General features: G+C 35.7%; 1 protein-coding gene across 2 annotated transcripts in view; it reads right to left on the reverse strand.

Moving 5' to 3' along the window:
• Positions 1-4,033: 4,033 nt before the first annotated feature.
• Positions 4,034-21,048, reverse strand: part of LOC112858150 (bifunctional heparan sulfate N-deacetylase/N-sulfotransferase 3) — a 194,865-nt gene continuing 177,850 nt past the window's right edge. For both annotated transcript variants that reach the window (XM_086704318.1, XM_086704320.1), the window contains exons 13-14: positions 11,974-12,076; positions 4,034-6,839 (exon numbers count right to left, since the gene is read on the reverse strand). In XM_086704318.1, coding sequence (XP_086560444.1) covers positions 6,720-6,839; positions 11,974-12,076 — 223 coding nt within the window. In that variant the 3' untranslated portion in view covers positions 4,034-6,719. The remainder of the gene's footprint in view (positions 6,840-11,973; positions 12,077-21,048) is intronic.

Here is a 21,048-nt window from a genome sequence, read left to right on the forward strand (position 1 = left end):
ATTGAATAAAAATTAAAAAAAAAATAAAGTAGCTAGTTCAATTTGCAACTCAGTTGCTCAAGTGCTTTTCTGTGACAATGATCTACCTCAATATGTGACAGAAACGCTCTAGGCATACTCTACATTTTGTCACAGCAAATATTAAAAAGACAGGTACTCAAGGTTGAAATTTAATAATATTAATAATTCTTACCTCTTCCTCAAGGGCATTCTTAAGTGCAGCTGACTTTTTTTTTTTTTAATGAATGTGTGATAGTGAAGAATAAAATGACTACAAGTACAGATTGATGTCACTACCTTGGATTATGTTAAAGCACCAGCAGTTTTACCCATTATTGCTACTGCAAAATTAGGGGGGGAAATCAATACAATGACAAAGGAATATAATAAATTAGTATTATTATGAAAATAGTTTTGGTCTTGCAGATCCCATGAAGGGGACTTGGTTCTCCCACAGGTCCACAGACTATACTTTAAGAACCATCTTACTACTGTACTATGTAAGGCTATGCACCATGACATAGGTCTTAACTATTAATCTCCTGGATATCATTCAGTATCTGATGCTGAAGCCAGCTGCTGCTTGGATCTCCTCCTCTGTGATGGTCCCAGCAAATTGGCCACTATTGGACCTGAATATTTAGACTTTTTTTTTTTAATGAAAGATTATTATTGTTCTGATAAAAATAGTATACACATTTGGAAATATAAATTCAAATATCTCTCCCTCATCCCACACTCTAGTCTTATTTTTTTATTTATTAATTATTATTTTTTAATGCTTATTTATTCTTGAGAGAGAGACAAAGACAGAGTGTGAGTGGGGGAGGGGTAGAGCGAGAGGGAGACACAGAATCCGAAGCAGGCTCCAGGTTATGAGCTGTCAGTGCAGAGCCCAATGCGGGGCTCAAACTCACTAACCGGGAGATCATGACCCAAGCCAAAGTTGGACACTTAACTGACTGAGCCACCCTGGTGGTCTCTAGTCCCATTTATTAAAGGTAACTCGCTTTTACCTTTTCTGTTCAAGTTCTGTTGATTATCTCCATTATTCTATAATTCCAAAATCCATAATTTTTGTTTTTGTTTCTAAGCTCTTTTTGTTATGTTTGTGGCTTTAATAATGTACTTAAACATAGATTTCTGCTGAACTTACCACAGGCCAAAAGCAAACCAGAGTGTTCTCCAAAAAAAAGTGAGGAACGAGAAGTTGAGCTTCCCAGACCCAATCTCTGCGTGCAATATTACCACCTAGATAATTCATGGCTTCTGCGTGGTGGCATAATGTGTGAGAGACAGGGAGAGTCAAATGTTATAAAAACTGATGAGAAAACAAAGCAAGGGGAAAATTGGTTTACAGTGATCACATTTGACTTCCATTAACAGAGAGGGAAATTGAGACCCCAATTGGAAAAGTGACTTATCCAATGTTATTTAGTTAAGAACAGATATTGGATTACATCCAGTCTATCTTCTTTGCTATTCTAGTTGCACCAAGGACATCCCTATAATTAATTCGGGATAGAAACAATATGGCTTTATCAAGTTGATCACAGATGGGAGTGAGAATTTGTCAATATTATATTTTCATCGCCTTTTATTATTTTTAAAATTATAATCTTTAGCTTCTGAAAAGTTTGTGAACATTCATTTTCATATGATGTAGACTTTATTTTCTGATGGTATGTTTTGTGCACCTTTAAAAGTTTTGTTTGCTTTGAAGGACATTAATTAAGTTCTAAAAAGATACATTAGAGCCCTAGAAATATACAACGTTTTGAAATTCCATTTCTGTTTAAAGTGGTTGAAATAAAAAAAAAAAACTAAGATTCAGAATATTATTTACCAAATAGAGAAAAGAAGACCAATCTTCTCTGGTCCAACTGTATAAATTATGCATAATATTTAAAAGCAAGATCTGGTATCCATTTGTTATTGATTTGAAATAGAGCATTTTGGCATCAGATATGTAGACAGCAGGCATTTCCTGTACTTAATTTATTCCCTCCTAACCAAGAAGCAGCTTGATGTAGACAGTTTTATGTAAGGTTTGTCACAGATCCTGTGTGTTTTGGAAATGTTTCACATTTCATTAAGTTTAATTCAGTTTCTGTATGATAAAATGTGGGTAAATACATTCTTCCTAACAATATCTTGGAGACTTTATGCTGCGAGTAATGAATTTGTGAAATTTGCTTTTATTTCCTTGAAAGGGTTTGCTGGGCAAATAGAATATTTGCCTAAATCTGGCAAGTAAATGTCTTTCTTAAATACTTATTGACACTAGTCAAAATCACTTTCTCTAAGAGATGCTCCAAAGGAGATGGTGAAAATATAGTGGGTTCCAATTTTAGTGATTTACTGTCTTTGTATTTATAATTTTTAGGAATAGGCTGAGAAATTATAGAAACTCAAAGATTAAGATTCATATAGGATCAATGGATGAAGGTGCAAGGAGAGGTTAAAAAATAAATTTCATATAGTAATACATAACTGAATAAATTCTTTGTGACATTTCTTAACAGCAGTGAATGTATAGAGAACTCTTATAGACAACAAATTGAGGACAATAAATGGCAAGAACTAGTGGTAGCACTGGGTGGTGGGAAGTGGCCCCCAAATTCTGTTAGGTACCCTTGGCCACAGGTGAGTGGTATACTGAAAGTAGAGTCTTGGTATTCTTGGGAATGGAATAAATGTTGGCTTGACCAAGACATGGCTTGATCTTTTGAAATTTAGTCTTCTCTTAGGTAAAGTAAGTGAAGAGAAGGTAAACATTTCTAGCCAATACAAATAATTTCTTAAGGATTATCCACCACAGGTAGTCATTGTTCTTTCCATGACTGCCAACTATTTGGGGATCAGTGTGTGTGCTCAGGGTGTGGTGGGCAGGTAGAAGGCAGCAGCTATGTTGTAGGTGGTAACCAAGCAGAGCCACTTGCGCAAAATAGAAGTCAGCTATAGAGTGTAATTTGAAATTGGAGAAATTCCTTTGTACCAAAATATTTGAGCAGTTCAGTGCTTCCCCATTAGTTAGAGACTTCAGGTTAAAACATATCTCTTAGAAATTATAGTACTGATATTTCTGGAAAGCATAAAGCTATAATTCATTATAAGCCACTAATGTTGATGGGGTTGGTTTATTAACCAGTCACTAGTTGGGCCTGGAGTAGATGGAACATAGGATGACACATATAGACAGAAAATAGGGAGGTCAGATGTATTCCAGACTGGAGAACTATGTGTGTGGGAGACAAACCTATGCAGAAATCACTTGGTGTATGTAGATGGGGGTGATAGGGTGAGTTACAACATGAGAAAATCTGATATCTAGAAAAGAAAGGGCTGGAATAGAGAAGAAAATGTTTGTGGAGAATGTGGTTAACTCCCTCCACTTTCTCCCTCCCTCCTTTCCTTCCTTCCTTCCTTCCTTCCTTCCTTCCTTCCTTCCTTCCTTCCTTCCTTTCCTCCTTCCTTCCTTCCTTCCTTCCTTCCTTCCTTCCTTCCTTCCTTCCTTCCTTCCTTCCTTCCTTCATTTCTTTCCTTTTCTTTCTTTCTTTCTTTCTTTCTTTCTTTCTTTCTTTCTTTCTTTCTTTCTTTCTTTCCAGACATTGTTTGTTTTGACAGATTTTTAATAAAAGAGAGACTAGCTAACACCTTTTAAAGCTCTAAAGAAAGGAGCCCATTTGTCGGAAGCAGACCAGAGTGCTGGGAGTAAAAAATGTTGTAATCATTCAGGTTCTCATGTGTGTTTCTCTTATTCCCTTACTCTAGGATCCCATGGGTGTCTCTAGGAGTTGCTTTATTTCTGTTAGAACTAAAAAAAAAAATCACTAATATTGATTAGAAGGATCTGTGGGAGGTTATATTATTAAAAATAAACTTATTTCCTAATTGGAGGTTTCTTATGCATCTGTCCATTTTGAGTTATATTGGTGGCACCTGTGTTTTATAACCACTTCCCACTCTGTCCCAGGCAAACACAAACAATCAAATATGTAATTATTACCTAAAATCATCAGGCCCAAGCTCCTCATTTTCTTATCACAGTTTATTGTTGTATATATGAGGTACCATGCTACTATCAGAATTATATCCAGGTTTTTTATTTTAAAAAACTCAGAGAAAAAATGTTTCCAGTAATTTTCATTCAATGTGAATGACAAGAATATCATAGCTATAAACATTAAAATAACCATTTCATTTCTTCCTAAGGAAGTTCCAATTTTAAGCAATGAAAAAGGAATTCTATACAAAGCTAGTTTTAAATCACATTAGCTCTCATTCTTTTCTCGTATGTATTTGTTACTTTTACTTTTAGAATAGTGTAATAATCAGCCAGAGTATATAATGTAGAAAGTATGTATGTCCTCTAGAATTTGATGTTGCCTCCAAGATACATTGAGTGGTCAAGAATTCTTTCAAAAGTTTGCTTCTATGGACAGCATAATACCTGTACTGTGAATGAGTCAATTTTGGTATGACCTCTTCCTTTTTCTTTCATTATACAAGCATCCAGTAGGGTTTTTTTTTTTTTTTTTTTTTTAACATTTATCTTAAAGGGTGGGCTGTAGAGCTAACTCAGTTTACCTAGACAAAATCATGCCATTAGCAGCTTTGTTTAGAAATTTAAATGCACATCTCATCATTAAAACATAAATGTATCAGTTTTTCTTTTTCTGTTTTTATCAAGTAGAAATGCTGTCAAAATAAAAGCACGATACGATATGTAACTGCTGGGGCCTGTTCTCACCACACATGCCCCTCTCAAGCCAATTTTCTTCAATTAGTGGAGTTGAAAGACTACACTCATTTCCCTACCATGCTGGGCAAGTGCTGCTTTAAGAAAGGCAGCAGTAAGCATGGAGACTGTTTACCATATTTGTCCAAATGACTCTGATTTTCTTTTACTGTAGGGGCCTTAAAAACTTGTTCTTTCTCCATTTCTTTTGGCTATTAGCTTGTTTGTTAAAAAATGAGTGTATCATTTGGGTACATAAAACTTTTAAAAAATATTTAATTAATAATTATAATGTGATTTAACAAATTTGTAGTAAGTGGAAGGATCTCAAAATTTGTTTTTAATTAGCAAATAACTGATAGAGTTTAGTTTTACACATTGTAACGACAAGGAAAATATTTGGGTTGTAGCTTTTCCTTGGGTATCTTTTTTTTTTTCTTCTGATCATACTTTTCATAATATTTTTAAAAGCTTACATACTCATAGCAGGGAATTTATGTACTACTTGATTTTTTTTATGTGTATAGTGAATTTAAAAATTAAGTAAATATAAGGAGAGGTCAATAAGTATGATTCTTTTTTTTTTTAAGATTAGTCATATGATCATTTAAAACTTAAGCGTAAATATATTTTAGGAATCGTGTCTACCTCATCGTTGTACCTCCTCTATTTAATTTAGTAGATAATCCATAAATTTAACTATGTTTTATTGTCCTCCACAAGAGAATACACCAAATATTCTTTAAAAAATGGGACTTAGCCCTGCTTATTTTTTTCTGCCTTATATTGAAAGTATCATGGGAAATATCAGATTATAAATCATATGTCAGTGGGGTTTTTTTTTTGTTACAAATCTCTGCATCACAATTTCATTTTAAACTCTCTGGAAAAATGTAGTTTTTCTATAATTTAAAAGTAAATAAATAACATATCATCTAGAGACACTGTGCTTAGTTTTCCTTTAATAGATTTTGTTCTGGGGAAAATTTTTAAAAAAGTTATTCACTTTTAAAAGTCAGTATGTTTCTGTAGATGACACATCCCTCACATTCTGTGCAAGTATTTCTTCAGAACCAGTGAGGACTATTGGAGTAGATTTGTAGCTCACAAAAAGAGGATTTAAATTGTCAATAATATATCTTGAGACCCCTATAATTTCTCCCTTTTAGAGGATTCAGTGAGTACACTTTGCATTATTATTTACTGATTTGGTATACTCAGTGTGTTTCCATACACCTCTCAATGGCTTTACAATGTATCTCAGTATAACAGTTACATTATGACAGAGGAGTCATTAATTTTTACATAAATGCACTAGAGTATGTGTATGAAAAATCACTTTTGTTTTGCTATAGCACTTATCTTTTTATTTTGATGCACATAAACCTCATACATAACCTTTCCACTCTCTGATCTAGCACAAATGGTCATTTACAATTCTTTCTAAATATTCAGTGGATTTATATCTTGGCAAGCATTTTTCATGGGTATTATGCCTTTGGCATTTTATGCTACATTGTGATGTTTCTTTTGCTTCTTGTTTTGTAGGACACTTTATAGAATCAAAGAATAAGAAAACATCATACAGGCAAACAGTGTTCTAAAAACCTACAGAGACACAATCTTAGTTGATATATAAAACAGTAAATATTACTATGAAATGGACAATTCTGCATTTGTGTTTGATACTTATATTGGTTGCAGTTGACTTCCACATGTGTGCACAGTAGTCTACAATAATCCCACAGGCTCAGATATGGATTAAGAGAAAGGCCATAGGCCTCAAGGCTCATAACAGATATTTTTTCTTTTCTTTCCCCCCCCCCCCAATCATCCACATGCCAGCACATGGAAGGAACTTTGTTCTTTTTTCTCATTTGAAGAGGTATATTTTTAAACAGCCTTTTGGTAGCTTCTGGAAGCTTTGGGAAAGGTGAATGTCACATAGAAGATGGATTCTCAAGGAGTTTTCTCAGTGCTATCTCACTTTCTGCAGCTCCTGTCTGAGCCAGGATGGCAGAGGCTGCCCCAGTCTGTGCAGTAGCTTTGAGAGTTCCACGTTGTGATCTCTGTAGTAGCTTGATAGAAATGCTCTGCTCTGGTGGGACATAAAAGTACATTTCACTTTGTTGGTTAAAGCATACTTCATATATTTTGATGATGTTTAAATCTGCATCAAGTATACCATACCCGGATTGAAATTTATATTAAGAATGTGGGCTATTTATTTAGCACAACATAAACACAGTGACTCTCTTCCTCAAAATAGACACTCTACATACATACACTTTTTTTTTTTAACGTTTATTCATTTTTAAGAGAGAGAGAGCGTGCCCCATACATCCACTGTTTTTACGAGGGAAAGAGCTTTTGTATTAAGCATGTGATTTCTTTGTACAGAATTAAATGTTAACTCAATCGTGTTGCTTGAAAAATAGCTGTAACAATTGATTGGGTTTAATATTATGCTCTATTAAAATCATCCTAGCTTTGGAGAATGTTAGTTTGGTACATCCATAATATAAAATACTCCTTTGTCATCATTAATTTGCATTTAGATTTGGAAGGTACACAATCCTGTTTTTTTTTTTTTAATGTTTATTTATCTTGAGAGAGAGAGAAAGAGCAAGAGTGGGGGAGGGACAGAGAGAGAGAGGGAAAGAATCCCAAGCAGGCTACATGCTGTTAGCACAGAGCCTGTCACAGGGCTTGAATTCATGAACCATGAGATCATGACCTGAGCCAAAATCAAGAGTTGGTCACCTAACCAACTGAGCCACCCAGGCACTCCCATAATACTGTCTTAAAAGATGTTTTAAGGCATATAAAGCTTAAAAGTAAGCTTAAAAGTAAGCTTAAAAATGCAGTAGGTAGGAGAACCTGGGTAGCTCAGTCAGTTAAGTGACCAACTCTTAATTTCAGCTCAGGTTATGATCTCACCATCATGGGTCATGAGATCAAACCCCATGTCAGGCTCTGTGCTAGGGAGGAGAGGCTTCTTAAGATCTCTCTCTCCCTCAGTCCTTCTTCCTCTGCCCCTCTCCTGTTCTCTCTCTCTCTCTGTCAAAAAAAAAAATAAATAAATGCAGTAGGTAAACCAGGTAAACTTCTAACCTATATTTGAATGATTTCACCCAAGGAAGGAAAAGAATGCCTTGCAAACTATCCTGACTTAGTGGGGGACAGATTTTGCTTCAACAAAGAAAAAATATTTTAGTAATTGAAACTGCCAAAAATGAAAAGGGCTATGCTATATATGGCATTTCACGGGGCTCATAAATAGGTTGGATTACTGTTGTTAGGAATGTTTTTTTTAATTTTAATTTTTTTTAATGTTTAGTTTTGAGGGAGAGAGAGAGCATGAGTGGGGGGAGGGGCAGAGAGAGAGACACAGAATCCAAAGCAGGCTCCAAGCTCAGAGCTGTCAGCACAGAACCTGATGATGGGCTCAAACCCACAGACTGTGAGATCATGACCTGAGCTGAAGTCAGACTGAGCCACCCAGGCGCCCCTGTTGTTAGGAATGTTGTAAAAGGGAGGATTTCTGCAGCTGTATCTGTACCTCCTGGCTTTGTACTATTCTGGGATTTTTGGTTGAGCTGAACCTTTAAAAAGTTTTTATTTAATTCCTTGTGCTATCTTTTAAAATGTCATATCTGGTACTCCATTTTAAATGTTATAGAAAAAAAGCCTCATTTTGTATTGGTAATTTCAAAGTAAGCGTAATTTTTATGGGAATCATGCTCATTGGAATTAAATAGAATATTTGTGCTATATTCTAACCATTACTGTGATCAAAGGAGAATCCAAACCACTGTGTGATTTAAGTGTCACTCTGTCTCATTTCTGCTCTTGTTTTTCCTCAGTCATTGGCTTTAAAACCACCAACAGGCCCAGCTGGCATATTCAGGCAAAAGAAAAAGGTAGAGCTAGAGGCTCTTGAGTGGCTCAGTTGGTTAAGCGTCTGACTCTTGGTCTTGGCTCAAGTCATGATCTCATGGTCCATGAGATCAAGCCCCTTGCACGGAGCCTGCACTGACAGTGTGGAGCCTGCTTGGGATTCTCTCCTTCCCTCTCTCTCTCTCTCCTTCTCTCTTTCTGCCCCTCCCCCACTCATGCTCTCTTTTTGTCAAAATAAATAAATTAATGTAAAAGAAAAAAAATGAAAAAGGTAAAGATAAATTATATTTCCCAGATATCTACCTCTGGGAACCTGATCATTCTGTACCTCCTCTGCTGCCAGCCAGACCTGGAATCTAGGGATGAGCCCTAGGTCTTTGTGCAGAGTTTGAGTTTCTGAACTTCCCCATTATGTTCTCTCTTAATGGCCCACTTTGTGCTATTTCTCTTTATGACTGAGGTCCTGCTTGGAAAAACAGCAGCCTGGGGCTACCCAGTTCCTGCCAGCCTGCTCCCTAAAATTTCCACAGAGTAAGTGATTGTCCAACATCTTAACTAACTCTGGAACTGAATCTCCTAGGATCCATTTCTACTCTCCATCCCTTTGGAGTTTGGATTGAACGTCTGATACTGAGGATCATCTCAACCTCACTTCAACTTATTGGCCTTTGGGGCATCATTTTTAACCCTGGCTGCCTCTGTCAGTGCTGCCTATGCAGATAACCCTAGTCCTGTGCCCTATTATGTGTGTATGTGTGTCCCCATAATCCTGTCACCTTAATCAAGTAACTCTTTCCTCTTGTTGCTCTGCTCCCTCATTATGGCAAGATAAATGTTATGAGATTTGCAAAATACAATATGTTCTATTTTGGAGTATAATATATTCAGGCCAAAAGTTACCAGAACAGAACTTTGTCGTACACAAGACTTATTGAACATACGTTGTTATCTGACAGTCATTCATAAGGGGGAATTTTTTAGATGGTAAAATCACAGATAAGAGATATGCTAATGTATCTCAATATAATCTGGCTATTTCATGCAAACTCATGAGGAGATTATAATATATACTTATATAATATAAAACCATAATAAAAAGGAATCATGTAATACATTCAAGATCAGGTATTTTATTTGCCTATTATTAAAGAGTCTATTACATGCTTTTGATTTGGAGAGAGAATAGATTTTAGTGGTATTAATTTAGAATGTCAGTTTTTTATTCTTTTTCTACACTGTATTTTCACAAACCAAGTACAAGTAGAAGGAGGCCAACAGCTTTTTTAATTTACCTGGATTAAATGTCTTCTATGATGTTTTGGTGACAGTTGGGTACTGACATTTTTCTGTAATAGGAAGAGAAGCAGTGTGGTGACGGTACTGCCTGCTCTCATCCGTTCTACACATTTGTGTTTCCGTGATCTCTGTGAAGGCTTCTTACTCTTCCCTTTCCTCTGGTCATTATTTGCATAAAATCAACCACTTCTACTCCTTCAAATAAACCCAGTATATACATGATACTGTGATATAAGAAATATATGTGTTGGGTTTCCATCTCTGGTTCCTGGCACAGAGCTCCTAAAACCCTTGCAATTTCCTGAGTAATACGGCTGAGAGGAGTGTCTTTTGTTATTCATAATAAGCCCTTTTCAACCGTACCTAAGTTTATGCTAATGAGGTGACTTCAGACGGGGGATGGTTCCTAGAGGAACCAAACACATGCTTAGAGGGTTGGAACTCAGCGCTCCCCTCTGACCTCCAAACAAGGAAAAGGGACTGTGGATCGAGTTAATTACTAATGGCCAGTGATTTAATCAATTGTGCCTCCATAAATGGAAGCTCCATAAAAACCTTCAATGAAGGACTTTTGAGAATGTCAGGATTGGTAAAGGCACCCATGTGCTGGGAGAGTGGCACACCCCAAACTCCACAGAGAGAAGCTCCTGTGTTTACGACCCTTCTGGACCTTGTTCTATGCACTTTTTCATCTGGCTAGTCATTTATATCCTTTATAAGAATAGAAAGTAAAAGTGTTTTCCTGGGTTCTGTGAATGGTTATGGCAAATTATAAAACCTGAGGAAGGGGTCATGACAGCCTTTGATTTGTGGCCACTTTGGACACAAGTCAGTAACCTGGAAACCCATTATTTGCTATTGGAGCCTGAAGGGAGGGCAGTCTTATGGTGTAGGCCGTTTACCTGTGGTGTCTACACTAATTTGGGGTAATTAGAATCACAATTGAGTTAAATTGTAGGGTACCTATTTGTATTGCATAAATTTGTATCATTGCTTGGTATGAAACTCTACACATTTGGTGTTAGAAGTGTCTGAGTTAAAAACAGTCCAGAATTTATTACACAGAAACCTTGTTGAGAGGTATAGAAGTATTGATATCCTAAAAGTTTGGCTTTTCTTATCTTTCTTTACCACAAAATCTAATATTATGTCTCAGTATGTCTGTATATGATAGGAGTAAAATAAAATGCTACGAAAGATGTTCTACAGTGTCTTTTAAGCATTTTAGTTTTAATAAATATAATAAATAGCTTTGACATAAATGAAAATGATATATTTTATATTAGATTCTTGAAATATCATAGAAATTACCCTTTAGTTCCTATTAATGTGTAAGGATTTTTCTCATAGTACTCCAAAGGTAAATTTTAAAATCAACCAAAGAAAACCACCAAAGAAATATTATGCAGGCCACACTTACTACTATAGAGTAACTTAGTGGGAAAAAAATAGAAATCTTTTGGTCCTACTTTCAATTTCCAGTTGATGTATTTCCTGTCTTGGTTTCAGTTAACATATTTAGTGCTAAAATTTTTGTGAATGTATCATACTTTTTGTCATGAGATGTTGCCTTCTTTATTCTACTTCAAAATAGAAACTTCTGTTGTTTTCCTTTATTCTTGCATGACAGGTAATATATCACCGGAAAAATCAAAAGAAGCAACCTGGATACATTGAAATACAAATATCACTTTTAGTTTTTAGAGGGGTTACATTTTTTTTTTTTAATTTTTTTTTTCAACGTTTATTTATTTTTGGGACAGAGAGAGACAGAGCATGAAGGGGGGAGGGGCAGAGAGAGAGGGAGTCACAGAATCGGAACCAGGCTCCAGGCTCTGAGCCATCAGCCCAGAGCCTGACGCGGGGCTCGAACTCACGAACCGCGAGATCGTGACCTGGCTGAAGTCGGACGCTTAACCGACTGCGCCACCCAGGCGCCCCGAGGGGTTACATTTTTATTATAACTACTTTCATAAGAGAGTACATATTACTTATTGTTTGCTTATTTAGTTTGTATTTATAAGCTCTGTACTTACATCAGGATCCATTGGAGGGTATTTTCTTCCTTTGCTTTTTCCAAGGCATTTTGTTTTACCTTCTTCCAATAACTGACACCAGAAGCCTTTATGAGAATCAAACCTAAAAAAAAATCAAAATACAAAGCACAAAAAAGTATTTTGCAAGCAATTTCAAAGACATAATGACCAAAAACATGAATATATTTTTGGATCTTAATCTATAACCAGAGAAACTGGTATATTTTTTGACTAAGTCATTTTGCATAAAGTCTTTTGGCATACTTCTAAATTCTGAGTCCATCTGTCATATTTGTGAGTTTGCCAGATTCCTAATAGAAAAATTGTCAGCAGAAGGTCTCCTATTAATAGAAATTAATAAGCCTACCTTATTCCTCTGGAAGGAAAAAGTTTTATAAATTTCAAGTCAGTTCTTTTCCTGTGTAGGGTTTAGAAACGACAAGTCAGGTTTCATCCATATTTATGGACTTACATAGTACTCGTACCATACAATTGCAGACTAATAGAAAAGAAAGGGTTTTGGTGTGCTATGGAGTGACTAAATTTAGCATTTTCTGGCTATAATCCATTTAATTTTCTTCCAGAGCACTTTCTTATTTTGGTATGAGCTCTGTATTAAAGTAACTGTACCTATAAATGTTGATTTGCATGGCATAATTGTAATCAAAATAATAGTAGCATATTAAATTTATATTTTATTTATTATTTTTAGTATATTTTTTGTTTTTATTTTAATTCCAATTAATTAACATACTGAACTTATGTTTTAGTTCACCAAAATGTTTTTACTTTTTATTTTTTTTTAAAGTTAATTTATTTTGAGAGAGAGAGAGCATGGGAGGGGCAGAGAGAGGGAGAGAGAGAGAATCCCAAGCAGGCTCTATGCAGTCATTGTGGAGCCCTATGCAGGGCTTCAAACAAAATAAAGGTCAGAAATAGACCAACACATCTACAATCAGTTGATTTTAAAAAATAGGTTTCAAGTAAATTTGATGGGAAAGAACAGTGTTTTAAATGAATTAATCTGGAAAAATTGGATATCTATATGGGAAATATGAATATTGACACTTACTTACACTGTATAAAAAAATTAACTTGAAGTCAATCCTAGACCTAAACTTAAGAGGTAAAACTATAAAAATTCTCAAAGTAAACAGGAAAGACACATAGGGAAAACACAGGGTGGTTCAGTTGGTTAAGCATCCGAATTCAGCTCAGGTCATGATCTCACGGTTCATGAGTTCGAGCCCTGCATCAGGCCCTGTGCTGACAGCTCAGAGTCTGGAGCCTGCTTCAGGTTCTGTGTCTCCCTCTCTCTCTGCCCTTCCCTCGCTCACGCTCTCTTAAAAATAAATAAACATTAAAAAAACAAAACACAGAAAATCTTTGTAACCTTTATTTAGGCAAAGATTTTTTTTTTAATGTTTTATTTATTCTTGAGAGAGAGAGAGACAGAGCATGAGTGTGGGAGGAGCAGAGCGAGAGAGGGACACAGAATCCGAAGCAGGCTCCAGGCTCTGAGCCGGCATCACAGAGCCCGATGTGGGGCTCAAACTCACAGACTGTGAGATCATGACCTGAGGTGAAGTCGGAAGCTCAACCGACTGAGCCACCCAGGCACCCCTTTAGGCAAATATTTCTTAAGGTGAATGCTAAAATAAGAATAATGATAATTTTGGACACATCAAAACTAAAAACTTTTTTTTCTAAAACACTTAAGAAAATTAAAAGAGAAACCATGGATTGGACAAAGGTATTTGTAAAACATAGGACTGGACTACATATGTAAAACATAATAAAGGACTTGTATCAGAATATATAATTCAACTCAACAAAAAATGATAATACCAATAAAAATTGGGTAAAAGATTGGAACAGATACTTCATCAAAAAAAACCATATGTGAATGACCAATAAACAAATGGAATTATTGCTTAACATAATTAGTCATTAAGGAAATTCAATTAAAATCACAAATGAAATACCACTACACGCTCACTAGAACAACAGTTTAAAAAGACTAATATGAAGTGTTGGCAAAGATGTGGAACCTCTAGAATTGCTATACCTTTTTGGTAGAAATTAAAATATTACAGCTACTTTGGAAAGCTTCTTATATATCTTAGTATATAATTACTATATGACCCACCAACCCCATTTTAAGGTGTTTACCCATGAGAAATGAAAATACGTGTCCATACAAAGATCTGTACACAAATGTCTGTTGTAGCCACAAATGGAAACAACCCTATGCCTATCAATTAGTGAAAGGATGAACAAATTGTGTTATATCCATAAAGTGGAATAATAATGATTAAAAAAAGAGCTAATTACTGATAGATGTAACAACAGGGAGGAATCTCAAAAGCACTATGCTAAATGAAAGTAGGTCATTGGTTGCTAGTGGACCAGGAGTGAGGCGAAAAGGATTGACTGCAAAGAAGCATGAGGAAACTTTTTGGATTAATGGAAGCGTTCTATATGTTGATTGCGGTCGTGTATACAATATACGCATAAGTCAAAATTCATCAATCTGTACATTAAAATAGGTAGATTTTATTAAATATGAATTTTACATCAATAAAGCTGATTTCAAATTATACTGTGATTGTGTATGTGTGTGTATGGGTGTGATTTGGAAGGTACTCTTTATGTAGCTAATCTAGAGTTTTTATAACATAGCCCTGTGAAAAGATTGCAAACCTAGATTTCTGCCTCTGTACTGGTTTGGATATTAGAAACACTAAAGGATGATTCACATCCCACTTATGCAAAGCCTATTTCTCATCATTACTGACACAATTGTGTGAGATCAGGACACAACATGGTATGTCTTCATGTTATTTATATTCTTGTTTGAATCAGTAAGACAACTGAATAAAGTAGTCCCATATTCAGAGGCACAAGAAAAAAAAGCATTAATAAAGACTATTACTTAAATAATCTGTACATGAAATCTGGAAAGTTCTTTTATTCATTCATTCATTTGAAAACTGGGAAGTTCTACTTTTTTAATATTTCTACTTTATTTTTTTGAAAAAGAATGTGAGCAGGGGAAGGGCAGAAAGAGAGGGAGACAGAATCTGAAGCAGCCTCCAGGCTCTGAGCTGTCAACACAGAGCCTAAAGTGGCGCTCAAATTCACAGACCATGAGATCATGACCTGAGCCAAAGTCGGATGCCTAACCGACTGAGCCACTCAGGCACTTGGAAAGCTGGGAAATTCTAATACAACAAAATTTCTGGAAATCTGCTATTGATATAGTATTTTTCATAAACATTTTGTCCTTAACAATTTCTACAATTGAATTCTGACTCATTTTAAGTATTTAAGTGATCAAAATTCAGAATCCAGACCATTATTTTTTTTTTAATAATATACCTAACTCTAGATACATGTCTGGAACATACATATGCCTTATGACAGAACATGACACACTGAACTTCACACATAATATAATTAAGAATCAAAATAAAAATAGGTTTTTCTTTCATCTCTGCTAATTGGTTACATCTTATGCAGCAGGCTGTCATGCTTGGCTTTATTGAGAAAAAAAAAACTGTGTGTGTGTGTGTGTGTGTGTGTGTGTGTGTGTGTGTGTGTGCGCGTGTGACACATAGCCCAGGCATCTGTATGCATATGTTCATAGGCAATGGCATATGTGTACTGGAGTGGAAAAGAAAGGAAGAGAAAGGCAGAAGGGAGATCATGTTTATTTTCCAGGTGACTTGAGCTACAGGTGAAGGGATTGATGTTGACGTTATGAGTTTGAAGACATCAACAATGCAATTTCATAGCTCACATGAAGAAGCTTGATAGAAAATGGAGAAAGATCTCCCTACATCTGTTTAGAATATCAACAGTAACCCCTTGAGATTAATCCTGTTACTGCAGGCACTGATATCTGATGGAACAGCAAGAAGCATCCTTTTTTAAAGTGTAGGCACTAGACGTGGCTAGGACCCTTCTTTAAAGGATTTCAGGAAGTAAATAAGTTTTATGTGTTGTTTACCGCTATGGTTACCCGTTCCTGGAGGCAGAGATACTTTGTTAGTCATTGTATCCCAGAGTCTTGCACATAGTAGTCATTCAATAAAACTTTCTGAATTAGAGTAAAACAAGAATGGATTGGCTCTTAAATATCTATAAAATATCACCGTGATGTCTAGAAATAACTGGAAGAGACATGTAGGTAGGGGCAATCAAAGTTCTCCAACGATTCAGCCTCCAACTGGCAACATTCCTATATTAATAATAATGTGGCCTTAATTTTACCCTTGGACAGGTGAATCCTAGGGAATATTCAAATTATACTTAGAAGGAAGGTTCAAGCATGTTTAAAATGCCTTTAAATTGAAGTAACATTTCCATGGGAGAATAGTGAACTGAAAACAATGCAGGTAAATCTCAAAACCAAAACACCATCATGTAGGTGTTATGGAACAAACAGAAGTTATTTTTTGTTAGTTTTTTTTTCTTAATCAATTTCCTCTCTACACACATGCTTTTATGATTTAATGAACGATTTTGCTGACGCCCATTTTATTTTTAACAGTTTTCGAGGTTTTATTTACTTATCATAACACCTATCTTAAGTGTTCAATTAAGTGATTTGTAGCAAGTTTATATAGCTGTATAACTATCACCACAATCTAGTGTTAGAACATTTCTATAATTCCCCCAAAACCCTTAGAGCCCACCAGGGACAATCCCTGCTGTCACCTCCAGCCCCAGGCTAGCACTGATCTGCTTTCAGTCTCTAATATGTCTTTTCTGGGCATCTTCCTCCACCCCATTTTTTTTTTTTTTCCTGGTGTGGATATGCCAAATTCTGTTAATCCATTTACTGGTTGGTGGCTATTTGGATTGGTTCCATTTTTTGGCTATTATTAATAATGCTTCTGTGAACAAGTCTTTGTTGGGTGTAGGTTTTCATTTCTCTTGGGGTAGACTCCTAAGAGTAGAATTGGATTATTTGTAAGCTTCTGTTTAATTTTTAAGGAACTGCAAAACTGCGCTTCCAAAGTTGCCATATTATTATACATTATTATCAGCAGTATATGAGGGTTCTAGTTTCTCTACATTCTTGCTAACATTTGGTATTGCCTTTTGGATTGTAACCATTCTAGTGGTATTTCGGTGTGATTTTAACTTAATCATATCACTGTGATTGTACATTTATTATGCAGAGTGATTGTGCATCTGAAGATGGATTCTTTTATAATACAGTCTGAGACAACTTCAAAAGCTCATTTTAAGGTTTCAGTCTTTTAAAGAAAGTAATTCCTGTTGGTGTACTATCCATTAATAAAAATTCATAATATTGTTTTTCTCTAGTTGTAGCTTCTTGTGCCAACTCGAAGAGCTTAATAGATTGGAAGTGCAGGCTCCAGTGGACTGGCTGAGTTTCAGTCCTGACTCCTCAATTTATATGCTGAGTGACTTTTGGCTTAGCTTTCTGTGCCCGTTTTTTTTTTTTTTTTTTAGCTGATAAATGGAGCTAATAGTACCTCTCACACCTAGTGTTGGTATGAAGCAATATATGTAAACATATAAATGTAGAACATATACATGCATATTGACTTTGAAAAGTTATGAACACTCTGAAAAACAAATTTATCATAGGAAATTGGAGCAGACTATCTTCTCTTTCACTGCTTACCACTGCTAGATGCTCTTTCATGGGTAGTCTAGGGAACCAACACATTTTGGCTATCATGGCTACTTAAAAAAAAAATTTTTTTAAACATTTATTTATTTTTTGAGAGACAGAGACAAAGCACGAGTGGGGGAGGGGCAGAGAGAGGGGGAGTCACAGAATCTGAAGCAGACTCCAGGCTCCCAGCCATCTGCACAGAGCCCAACATGGGGCTCAAACTAACTGCAAGATCATGACCCCGGCGCCCCTATTGTGGCTACTATTTTTTTTTTTTTTTTTTGCTACTAAAAAAGGTTTTAATGTGGCACATTTTTACAAAGAGTCATCTAAAATGGGATGGGAAAGACTTCCTGGTGAATATAAATTTGGTTGCCAGGGAAATGGTATTAGAAACAACTGAAGTCCTTCTTGGGGTCCCTGGGTGGCTCAGTCCATTAAGTGTCTGACTCTTGATTCGGCTCAGGTCATTATCTTACAGTTCATAAGCTCACGCCCCACATTGGAATTCTCTCTCTCTCTCTCTCTCTGCCCTTTCCCTGCTCATGCTCTGTCTCTCAAAATAAATAAATAAACATTGAAAAAAAAAGAAACAATTGAAGTGCTTCTTGAATTTGAGGCAGCTTCAATTCTTTATGACTTAGTCAAGCCCCATCCACAGAACCAAACCCTGGCCTTCAAATTCTTATTGTCCATTTATTAAAGTTTTTATAGTAAATTAATATTAAAAATTCATATAACTCAATCTGGTCTCATTTGTGTTTACAAACAGGTTAACTGAGAAATAAAGATGTCAGGTTCAGGTATTTAACTAGTCTTTCTTTCTTTCTTTCTTTCTTTCTTTCTTTCTTTCTTTCTTTCTTTTTTGTAAATATTTATTTTTAAGAGACAGAGAGACAGTGTGTGAGCAGGCAAGAGGCCAAGAGAGAGAGGGAGATACAGAATCCCAAGCAGTCTCCAGCTCTGAGCTGTCAGCACAGAGCCCGATGTGGGGCTCGAACCCACCAGCTGTGAGATCAAGACCTGAGCCGAAATCAGACGCCTCACCGACTGAGCCACCCAGGCTCCCCTTAACTAGTATTTCTAAGGGTGAAACCTCTTGTCATGAGCCTTGATGGCTAGGTAGAACTATTAGAGCATATATTCATGGAAAAATAAAAAAAAATTATACTTTTCATTTTACTTTATACAAAGTAGCAAAATTCCATGCTACACATTATTTTTACTGCTTTCTCTCAAATGATCAGTTGGCTCTAAAACACTATGTAACACACTACATGAAAGCTAAAATGACGTCAGTGTATCAATCCAATTTACAATTTAGGCATAAGGTTTTGTTGAACTAGAATTGTAAAATGCTGATTACCATAACTGAATGAGAAGTTCCTATTTATATTGTTTAAAACTTAAACTGCTTATTTAAATCACATCCATTCTGACCAAGAAAATCAGATTTTTTTTCATATTCAGTACGTCATTTAAAATTCATGATGACAGTACTATGTCATTTTAAGGCATCATAGACTATCCAATGACTGTATGAAATTTGGAACTCTTGAGTACTTTCGTTAGCAATTGTGGAAAGGAATAAATAACACTCTTGACAATGGAAGCTGATTGACATTTTTCTTGAAAATAATTTTGAAATAGGGACTTTTTTATATTGAAGATAATCAGTTTATAGAGTGCCTAAATTGGAGTACTCTTTCATGCCAAGCCTGTTCAGTAAAGTCTTTGTGTAGACCTGGTTTAATTCATTTATTCTACTATGTGCAAAAACCTGGATTTATGTGATTAGTTGAGAATTCATATCTGCTTGCAGTTCAGTACATTCTTAGAGGATTTTAATTATTTTTTTAAGTACCAAAGATCTAGTCTTCACTATCACTAGCAGAAAAAAATATGAAGCAATAAATGACATTCCCGAGAACATACATTTTGTTTGACCCCCCAGTGATCCTCAATATGTCCAAAGCACCACAGAAAAAAACCTATCAGTACAGTTATTTTACCAAGAGTAATTAAGTTATCGGGGCAGGATTCAGAACAACTGCAAAAGGCTTGGTGAAGGATGATTCAGACTAAGACAACGACATGAAATTCCAAATATTCTACAACAGGTACACTGCTGATTTTTATAAGATGTGTAAGGCCAACTGATGATTGACAAGAAAATATAGAAAGAAACTGAATGGCTATACATTATCTCCATCAGCAGGGTAAGAGCTTGGAAAGCCCTGCAAGATGAGAAGCCATGGTTTTAGAGACTACACATATCTTATCTTGCTACTTCACCCACTGAGCTCCATAGGAGGCTAGAGAATCACATAACGGGCAATTTTAGCCAGGTACATCCCAGGTGCAAAGCGATCCACAGTTCTTTGTATGTAGTATGTTGCTCTGATATTACTTCTCTTAGGTTTACACTCCCTTTTCTAGGCAGTAGAGGGGAATAAAAAGCTTGCTGCTGAGCTGGATGCAAAGGGGACAAATACACAGCATGCAGGTCAAGGACCATTCCATAAAAAAAGAAATTATGTCTTTATAGAATACTTCACTTCTTTTTTTCTGAAATACAATGCTTTGCTATATGCTGTATAAAAAAGACCCAAAGATAAGCCAACTTGAAATAGAAAACTGTTTAGAAAATAAAAGCTTTCTTTTCTAAGAGATACTTAAAAAGATATAAAGCAGAAAGTGGACTTGAATTTCTAACTGCAAACTAAAATCACTCAGCTTTCTTTAAGGTCAAGCCGGAAGTTAAATACCTAAGGCTAGTAGAGTCTGTGTTAGTACTTGAACTAAAGCTCCACAAAGCTCTAATAGTACTCATAGTATAAAAACACATAGGTCAGAAGGTTAATAGTAATAAGAAAAGAAAATGGCTCTTGGGAAGGAAGCTCAAAAGTCAAGTTCCTTTGTCCTCTAAAGCAAAATGTCCTTTTTACATACGTCTCTACATATGATTTCTGCAAGACATAAGCAGTATTTGATGTTTTTCTGCCAATCTTTATTGTAAGGGATGCTGAAAGGTAAAGGAATCCTGGCACTCACAATGTCTAACCTGCTGTAAGATAAAGTATACAATGAAAAGAGAAAATCAGTTGATCTATAGATGTGAGTTTTATACTGAGAAATACAATGGAAGAATTCCGTAACAGTCTTTTTTAGTTTCTTTAAGGCTCAGTCTATGAGTCTAAAAATTAAAAAAAAAGTATTATAGTGTAGGTCAGGTCCATGGCGCATTCAATTCTATCTTCCAGTTGCTCTAAGCACGTGAAATAAGAACAAACACAACCCTCATGAATATTATTGCTGACTATTATAATGAACAAAGAAAGATGGAGGTCTTATTTCAAATGCTAAGTGGAGTCCAGAGTCAGGTAAGAGAGCTACCTAGGGGGCAAAATTTCAGGAGG

The sequence above is a fragment of the Puma concolor genome, chromosome B1, assembly GCF_028749965.1.
Source record: "Puma concolor isolate L17-30 chromosome B1, mPumCon1.1.hap2, whole genome shotgun sequence".
In the NCBI taxonomy this organism is placed as follows: Eukaryota; Metazoa; Chordata; class Mammalia; order Carnivora; family Felidae; genus Puma; species Puma concolor.